The sequence below is a fragment of the Notothenia rossii genome (genome assembly GCF_949606895.1).
Source record: "Notothenia rossii genome assembly, chromosome: 1".
Taxonomy (NCBI): domain Eukaryota; kingdom Metazoa; phylum Chordata; class Actinopteri; order Perciformes; family Nototheniidae; genus Notothenia; species Notothenia rossii.
The window spans coordinates 29,849,483-29,859,297 of record NC_136912.1 but is presented as its reverse complement, the minus strand read 5'-3'; the positions used below and the strand labels follow the sequence as shown (position 1 = coordinate 29,859,297).

General features: G+C 42.1%; 1 protein-coding gene across 1 annotated transcript; it reads right to left on the bottom strand.

Moving 5' to 3' along the window:
* Window positions 1-355: 355 nt before the first annotated feature.
* On the bottom strand, window positions 356-9,657 carry notum1b (notum, palmitoleoyl-protein carboxylesterase b). Its single transcript, XM_079670970.1, has 11 exons — window positions 8,936-9,657; window positions 7,169-7,221; window positions 6,991-7,086; window positions 6,203-6,263; window positions 5,560-5,618; window positions 4,778-4,880; window positions 4,263-4,454; window positions 3,519-3,616; window positions 3,272-3,419; window positions 3,043-3,090; window positions 356-1,337 (listed from the first exon to the last, which is right to left on the bottom strand). Exons 1-11 carry the CDS (start codon window positions 9,256-9,258, stop codon window positions 1,004-1,006), a joined length of 1,515 nt encoding a protein of 504 aa, XP_079527096.1. The 5' UTR covers window positions 9,259-9,657; the 3' UTR covers window positions 356-1,003.
* Between the last annotated feature and the right edge of the window lie 158 nt (window positions 9,658-9,815).

Below are 9,815 nucleotides of genomic sequence, written 5' to 3'. Positions count from 1 at the left end.
AAACACACTACAACCACAAAACGTAGAGAACAAACGCTGTACTCCCCGGGTCCTGGTCCCAGCTGTGTGCATCCCTTTTAAGTGTCCTCTGGGTTCGGTTGTGTTTGCTTCTTGCAGCGTTTCGTTTATGTAGCACTTTTTTTTAAACGCTGGGCAAGTTTCTTGATGTTGGTGAAGATATTTCTTTATTCGCACGTGTTTTGGCACATTTGTGTTTTTATATTTGCATCGTTTCTGAAACTGCAGGGCTTAAACACTGGAAGTTTGTTTGCTTATTATTATGCATTTGCACCTCTCCGCCACCATAATGTTCAGCACTACTACAGCAAAGCAGAAAAAACTCAACAGTCTTACAAATAATACAGATACATTTTTACTATTTTAGCATATTTAGTACTTACAGTTAATAGTAGAATGCAGAGAGACATTGTTACAGTAGAACTGTTACTCAAGACATGTAAAATATATTTTCAGTATAAAAATATGTTTTTTTTCCACTCGAGTACCCTTAAAAACAAACTAATAACCTTTATCTTTGTAACTTTATTAGTAAATATTACCCATTAACTCATTATTTCTCAAAAATTAGAAAAAGCAGCATAATTGGTGGAGGGTAGAGAGTTCAGCAGCACCATAGAATGTGACAGAAGAGAAGTCTTCACAGAAAAACCCTGGAGGTGTTTTCAATACTTCCTGTCAAAGCTATTGTAGACCTCTGCCATGACAGTCTATACATATACATATTTACTGTATATACATTAACACACGCACACTGTACCCACCTCTGTATACACCTCACAATTATAGCATGTCTACAGTATATATCTGCTAAACAAGTGACCCCATATGGTTTGTTTAAACAGCGCATGTGCGCACTTGAGTCGGTTTTTCAAATGTTGGGTGTTGTTTGTGGAAGACAAAGTTTGAAAGTATTGACAGTTTTCTCATTAGAGTTTTATATCCGTTGTCTTCCCCTGATGTTCGGCACCATCTCATTCCTGCCTCAGCTCCCGTTATTGAGCATGCCCAGCAGCTTCCTGGCGTCCATGCCCTGCTGCTGCGCCATCTTCTGCACGTCGAAGCCCATGTGCTTCAGGAACTGGATCACGCTCATCTCCTGTCCCGTCAGCTGGTCTCGTACAGTCGGGCAGGTGGGATTACAGTGAGGCCACGGGCAGCTGTCAATCAAGTGGAGAGGGCAGCCCCTGGTATGTGGGGTCTTAGGTTTCTGGTTGTGGTTGGTGCTGTTGGTGTGGTTGTTGGGCTGGAGGCTGCGGTCCCAGCAGTGCAGCGCTCTGGGCAGGGAGGTGCCCTTCACATGAATGTCCATCCAGTAGCTGCAGGGACAGAGAGACATAGTGAATAGATACAATATGCAGGATTGTATATGTATGTTTACTTGCATACAGTACAGATTGAATTTGTGCATTGTCATGATTCAATTCATTCATATCAAATGTAATGCCATATAGAACAGTGGTTCCCAACCTGGGGGGGGGGGGGGGGGGGCAGGCCTCAGATGATTTGAGGCCAAATATCATATTTAGACTTTTTTATTATTATTATAATAATATATATAATAATTTACATATAATTGTAACGCAATACATGATTGTCACTAAAAGCCTTGTCTCTACATTACAATAAAATATAAAAAAGAATTGATTAATTAATTTGAATAACAATTCAAGTTAGAAGCTATTATAGGAATAAAAAGACAGAAATGTATAATTCTTTCTTTAATAGAAATGTTTCTTCTGCCCGTAAAGTGTCCAAACCAGGCTTTTCTGGATAAGCGCATTTTTATAACAGTCATTGTCCATGCCGGTTTCAGTTGGATTTTTTGTCACAGTTGCTCCGATCAGATCAATCTCCTTCATTTTGTAGATTATTTACGATTTTTGAATCCCCATAAACACATCGGCAAAATCCGGCTACTTTGAGCATGTGTTTTAAACAGTTTAATCCCTTTGTGAATTGTTTCCACTTCCGCGCCGTCCTTTATTTTTTTCATACAGCGGGCATCCAAATGAATTAATCCTGAGTCCAATAACCATCAAAGTCACTCCAATAGTGCTCCTTAATTACGCTTTCATCCTCCTTTAACAAAATACTTTACTTTTACATTTAGCTGACGCTTTTATCCAAAGCGACTTACAATTACAGGGACATTCTCCCTGGAGTAACTAAGGACTAAGTGCCTTACTCAAGGGCACACTAGTGGTGGTGTTCCTGGGGGGATTTGAACTCACAACCTTCTGATCTTCAGCCCACCTCACTATCCATTAGACCACCACTACACCTACATTCATCCAGTTGTGACAGTAGTTGTAGCATTTTTTAGACTTTTAAACTTTAATTACCGCTGTGCGCCCCACCCCCCGTGTGTGTGTGTGTGTGTGTGTGTGTGTGTGGGGGGGGGGGGGGCGCAACTTCCAACAGGAGTCATTTGGGGGGGCTCTTGGGAGAAAAGGTTGGGAACCCCTGATATAGAAGACTATTATGGTATACCTCCCCTTTCATTCTCTGGGTTGTGTTTAGAGATTGCAAAAACTTAAATCGGCTTCTATTTATTTAAATGAATGCGTTTGATATTGATCCTTTATAATTATATATTTGTTTGTAGGAAGTTTAACCAAGTTTAAGTGGGATATTTTACAATTTAAAAAAATAAAATCTTCAGTGCCCTCTTATGGACAAAATGTAACTGTTTCTAAAGTCATTCAAAACATTTGTTATTTATCATTTATATTTAGTTGTTGTAGACCAAAGTTGACTGAGTAATGGGCAGTAGGGCTTGATGTGTAATATGGAATTAACAGGATTATTTACTGAAATTCAACTATCCTTTTTGGGTTATTACATTTTTACAAAAGCAGACTTTTCTATCTGTTATATTGTGTTATGGATTGTAAACTGGAAGTAACTAACTGAGTACACCGATGATGAAGTAGAGGAGTGGAGTGCCCTCAGAATCCCTTCATAATAAAAAGAAAAATCCTTTTACGATCCTATTGTTCTCATATCAGAAAGTTTACTTACGTTCTTGTGATGAGTTCATGTGACAGACAGGCCGGAGCAAACATCGCCCTGCCATCCAAAACACAGAATCACACAGTCAACCAAGTGTGTGTGTGTGTGTGTGTGTGTGTGTGTGTGTGTGTGTGTGTGTGTGTGTGTGTGTGTGTGTGTGTGTGTGTGTGTGTGTGTGTGTGTGTGTGTGTGTGTGTGTGTGTGTGTGTGTGTGTGTGTGTGGGTCGGTCAGTCTTACGGGACGTCCCGCAGCGTGCTCCTCAGCTCCTGTCCCAGGTTCTGGATGTACCTCCACTGGCCCTCGTGGACAGGCTGCCCGGTCAGGTGGATGTTGTCCACCGTCAGCTGGGCCTCGTCAAACAGCCACTGCACCACGAACACCGGGCCTGAGAGTAGAGAGGGTCAGACTTCAAGAGAAACACGTCCTGCCATCTTTATCAAATACATCAGACCTGTGGAGGGGCTTGGATGTTTTTGTCACTTACTTTTTAACGTGGGGAAGACTTTATATCCAAAGAAACAGTTCCACTCCTGTCCCACATGAGCCTGTCTGCAGCTCTCTGGCACCAAGCCGCCCCAGTACCTGCAAAGTATCAACACTTTACAATGATTCCTTCCCACTTAAATGTCCATTTGTTTATCAATTTCTCCATCCGTGTTTCCTTGGAATCTTGAAGAAAACATTGCTATCGTCTCCCGACAATGGTATCTGTATATATGGTGAATGAAGAAATCAGAAATGTCTTGATGAATGGAAGTGAATGGGGGCTGCTGTGAAAACTGGTACACAAATAATCCAAGTCTCATTTATCCAGTCGTAAACTACAACTAGGAAATTTCATTTGACTTTAGATTGACACTGACAAGTTGCACCCCTGTTCAAGCCTGAGTGTTTGAATAATAACATTTTGGTTAGAATGCATGTGTCGGTGTAGGAAGCATAAAGACTTGATAAAAGAGACTTGGATTATCCTGCAAGAGGTGTGTGCGAGTTTATAAACTGATGTTTTCATATGGTTTTGCTGTTTTTAAACGCAGACCCCATTCACTTCAATTCATCAAGAATGTTATCCTTGTTTAGTTTTTTGATCAGCGTGGAAGCATGTGAGGAATGCGCTCTTCAAAAGTGTAAGGTAAAACAGGGTGAGTATCATTTTGTGGGTTTCTTTCAAACTTCTTAACCCCCCTTAATCCATCCACCAGTCTTTGAACTCTTTGTGCCCTCCTACCTGATGCCTCTCTTTATGGCCTCGGTGGGGGCACAGCTGATGGTGTCCAGGCAGGCCGTGATTTTGTACTGTTTGTTGTCCAGGAACCACCCGGAGTCAGCTAGGCCCCGGACCTGCACCCCCCCGTGGCCCAGAGACTCCAGCTGCTCCGCCACTCGGTCCACGTTCAGTAGCACGCCTGTACCGCCCGCACTGAGACAGGAAGAGAGGGGTCAGAGGGTGAGCTTTTATCACACACACACACACACACACACACACACACACACACACACACACACACACACACACACACACACACACACACACACACACACACACACACACACACACACACACACACACACACACACACACACACACACACACACACACACACACACACACACACACACACACACACACACACACACACACACACACACACACACACACACACACACACACACACACACACACACACACACACACACACACACACACACACACACACACACACACACACACACAGCACTGACCTGCTTCCTGCCAGTAGCAGCACCTTGGCGTTGTCAAGACCTAATGTCAGCAGCTCGTTCACAACCTCCTTTATGATCAGAGAGCCCATGAACGCATAATCACCTGAGAACATACATGTTGTACGTTGTTTAGCATACAGCCACATGGCACACTTCTCATTCTGACTACATCAATGTTACACAGCTGCAGAGAAGTTTGCACAAGAGAGATGTAGTTTACACCTATCATGTTAAAGATGTATTAATACAAAAAACAGGAGATTTTAAACAGGTATAAGGTAGATACATTTGTTTGCTCTTTATTTAAAACAAACTGTGCTCAGTTTACAGGTGCAAAACACAAAAGGCTCTTATTTAATCAAAAGTCCTCCTGACTGATGAATCACACTCAACTTGAATATTAGCAATACTTCGATGATTTTTTTATTTCATTATTGCATTTTTTTATTATTAAATTGATCTAGATCAAACTGAAAATATTATGATATTGAATGGTCAGAGTCTGGGATTATAAATCAAAGATTGGGACACTTGCACAATTGTTTGTAGCGTTTCTAATTATAACAGGTTATTATTAAAGGTTTTCAAAAATGGTCAAAGCTGATTTCAGAGAAAAAATAAATCATCTTTCCCACGACAAAAGCCCAGAACTAAACAATAGGCTGAACGGTATAACATCTACAGCCTCTGATGTCCACTCTCCAGGGACATCGATATATCGTTCTGTATAAACCCTCAGCCAGATCTTCAAGCTGTGATTCGACTGATTTATTGAGTCTTACTCTGATTTGTCTTCGGTGTGGCTCCACTCCACACATCGCTGGAGCAGTACGGGATGAAGCTAAAGGAGAGAGGAAGCACCTACAATTATTTCCAATCAAATTAAGATAAATCAGAGATGCCTTATATATCAGTGGTTAAAGCTGGTGGTCTATGTCTTTGGGGGCTCCCTGCTGTGGCCGACACAAGTTCAAATCTTTTATCAAAGGTATACTGATGACAGAGTCAACAGTTGTACAAATAAAAGCCAAGCTGACTGTGTGACGGACAAAGATCACATCTATACACATCATCCTTAAAAAACTCCTTCCAACAGAGCTCATAATATGAACTTGTAAAATTGTATTTAAGTTACTTTTTATGAGTTGATACGTAACAAATTGTTTTAAATTGGCATGTGATATGGTCTCAAATCGATCGCAGGCAGCTGATAAAAATCATATTGTGGCAAACTTATTTATATCAGCAAATATAGAACTTTTGTCCAAAGAATGGATGTATCGTATCATGATGACATTTGCGTGGAACAGAACAGAGTTTCACAATGTGGGAATAGTCCCAGAAAGCACCAGTATGCCAAGGATATGAAATCATTGATTGACACAGACACATATTATAAAGAGAAGGAGAGAAAGGAGTTCTTACACCATGTTGGCGTTCCACCAGTGAGGGTTTTCCTCTGGCTGTGGAGACATTATTCCTGTTCCTGTAGAGTAAAGAAGGTATAGATGCCATATTTACTTAACCTTCTGGATCACATTAAAAACATTAGTTAAGCTAAGAGGGGTTAAAAGCTACTTAAAGGTTAAATACTTCTAGTAGGAAGTTACAAACCTTGATGTACAGTTGTGAGTGTTAATAAGCTGACGTGTGTGTCTGTATGTGTGTTTCCCTTGCGGTCAAAAACTCATTAACTTTCCCTGCTTTGGTCAGCAATTACATGCAGGCATTGAAGAGCTCTGTGGCCACCAGTGCACACAGAGAGCGTGGGGGGAGAGGGAGCCATGAACAAACAAGGAGTCCCCTGAAGGCCGGAGGGAAAGAACCAGAGTCTGACTCCTTAAGATTAATGCAAACTCAGCCAAAGAGGAAACACAAACATGTCTATGAATCTCCTTCATTCAGGGGTCGTTTTTTCAAACTGGGGAAAGCTTAAGCTCTGTGCGGAGAGTTTGCAAAAGCTGCACGTACCAGGCAAAGCTTTAATGCGTGTGTGTGTGTGTGTGTGTGTGTGTGTGTGTGTGTGTGTGTGTGTGTGTGTGTGTGTGTGTGTGTGTGTGTGTGTGTGTGTGTGTGTGTGTGTGTGTGTGTGTGTGTGTGTGTGTGTGTGTGTGTGTGTGTGTGTGTGTGTGTGTGTGTGTGTGTGTGTGTGTGTGTGTGTGTGTGTGTGTGTGTGTGTGTGTGTGATATAGTGTTTTATTGTGTCTTTTTACCTGTTCTGGTTTGTGGCCACTTGGTGGAGCTCATCAGTCTCCTCATGGTTTCATACCTACTGTCACAGGTCTGCCTGTTGTAACAGTACCATCCACCTAAAACACACACAAACACACTTGTTAACAGGTTAGTTGTGTTTCACATTAAGCTCTACGTTCATGACAGTTTCGTCCTCACCTTCTAAGAAGAGCAGCCACCTCTTGCTGCCTTTAGACTCCTTGATGTAATACCTGCGCGAGAACAGTAAAACAGATCAATATGAGTGTGATACGTGTGCAGATACACACAGATGCACACAGGCACAACACAACCTCCCCGGCAGGGATACTGCCTTTGATGCTGACATGAAAGATTTGGCTCCCATCGCACTGCTTAAAATCTCAGTAGGAGTCTGTTTAGCAGCTTTAAATGCTCAAATCGTTATTTATTAAAAAAAAAGAACATGTCAAGCTGTTGGCAGCTCGCACACTCACAGGCCTGTCAGCTTGGGTGGCGTATGGAAAGGTCTGCGTTATTCAGTGTTTTAATTTATTGGTGACTTTATCCTATTCCTCATACCCAACACTATTTAATTCAGCAATAGAAGATTGGACTTGTTAATTAACTAAAACGTACCAATAATGCCTAGCTTTTTCTAAAGGTATAATACCTACTCTGATGTGACACTTCTTCATGCTTTAATGTTCAAAAAGCTCTTTATTTTCCTCATACTGCCTGTGCTGCAGCACCTCTTTTCACCCTCTGTCTGAAACCAGAGCCCAGTCTACTCTGATTGGTTAGCTGGCCGGCTCTGTTGTGATTGGGCAAACATTCACACGCACAAATACCTATATAACAATACAGGAAAGTACTTAAAATACTGTCTGAGAAGCAATTGAGGAACAAATTGTGATCTGACATTTTTTTTCTACTATTAAAAAAAACAGATTTTGTTAGGATAATCTTTCTAAATTCCTTAATCTTTCAACTTTGAAAACAGGTTTCTTTGTTGTTGTAATACAAATTTTGGCCACAAGATGGTACTTACATACATCAACTGACAGACATCTTTTACCAACTGTTTCCCAGTTGAACTTTTCCTTCTTTTGTTTTGTAATTGCACAGGATAAAAAAAAACAATGTATAACTTATTAACTGTATCACCATATCCTTTTCCCACATTTGCTTCCATAGCTTCTGTACTGAACAAACTGTAATATTTACTCTCAAATCCTGTAAGGTGCTGTGATACAGGAGTCATTGAGTAGTTAGCCTACTCCTGCAAAATGCACGTGATCCCTTTAGTTCATACCGTCAAAAGGACTGAGGTTTATATGAGCATAGAAGCAATACATCTTTCTATTATTTGAAGATCTTTCATGTCACACAAAATCCCTTAATCACAATAATGCAGGATTGTGGGATGCTTGGCACGACTCTTGGTCTTGATCTTAAACTGAGATCTTGCTGTGATCTAGTGGTGATACAGATGTGGAGGCATGTGAGCCTTCTGAAGATAAACCTATTCATCTTAATTTAAGGGACAAATTAGTCAAAGCTGCGGTCAATCTTTGAGATCTGTCTGTGGTTTACTCTGCAACCAAGAGAGTGGTTGTATACAACTGTTGAAAAACAGACACCTGTTATTGTAAGTTGCTGTCTTATCAGCCTATAGTTTCATCTTTATTTATACATAACATTGTAACATTAGGACTCATTATCCTTTATACCTCTGACTACATTTAAATAATCTCTGGCGTTTGTTCTCTCCCCCCTCATCCCCCACCCCTCAAATCTGGTGCTTTGATCCAATTTGGTCACATCCTGAGAGACGAGGGACTGAAGGGCAGTGGGGGACTAAACTGCCACAAAGTGCGTTTGGTGAAAAGTTTCAACATATCCAACAGGTCTTTCAGTGCCATGTTAGTTATTGACAAAGATTACACGCATTTTCCACTCACTTACCCTGCTGCTGACCCGTCATTGCAAGTCACAGAATCATTCTTCAAAAAGTTCAACTTCATGTCTTGGTCCAGCTTCTGCGCAGAGCACGGGTACAGTGACTGCGCTAAGTTCTTTATCTGCACCATGAAGTTGTCCATGTTGCCCTCCACGGCGGTGAAGTCTAACGGGAAGCTCTCTGTCCCCTCCACACGCTCCCTCTGCACTGGGGGCTGCTGCTGCACCCGCCGGTGTTGCGCCCTACCCCCGGGTACTTTCCTCGCCTCCGCCGGTGCGCTCACATGGATGAAGAGCAGCAGCAGGCAGGACACACCTTGGCTCCGCATGTCTAACTGTTACTGGAAAATCCCTCTCAAAGGTGAGCAAGAGACTTCTGCACAACACAGCATATCCTAAGAGTCGTTTGATGAGTTGAAAGTTCTTTGAAAGCACACGTAGACATGTTGAAAGTTGTCAATATTGAAAGGTGAGCAGAGTGAACGCAGGTTATCCATGGTGCCTTCACAGATGGAGAGCTGGTTTTAACATTAACCTCAAATGCAAGTGCTGTCCCCACATTTTTAAAATCCTAAAAACACATGGAGACGGCAAAAACAGCTTAACCCTCGTCGAAGTCAATGAATTCAGCCGCTTTACACTGCCGACCTGTTGACTCTTGGTTCAGGTCCTGGGGAGCTGCAGACTGAGTGGAAATGTATTTGAAGTCTCGCCCCCTCCTTCCTCCTCATCTCGAGGGCCAATCGGTATTATCGTTGGCTGACGCTCCTCTCGGGGCGTCGGCCTCACACCAAGAGCGCGCGGATGCCTGGCACGTCCCCGTAGTCCTTTCGGTCGGTCTCTCTGATGTTGTGTCACCGTATAACTACGCGGCCTCTGAGGTGAT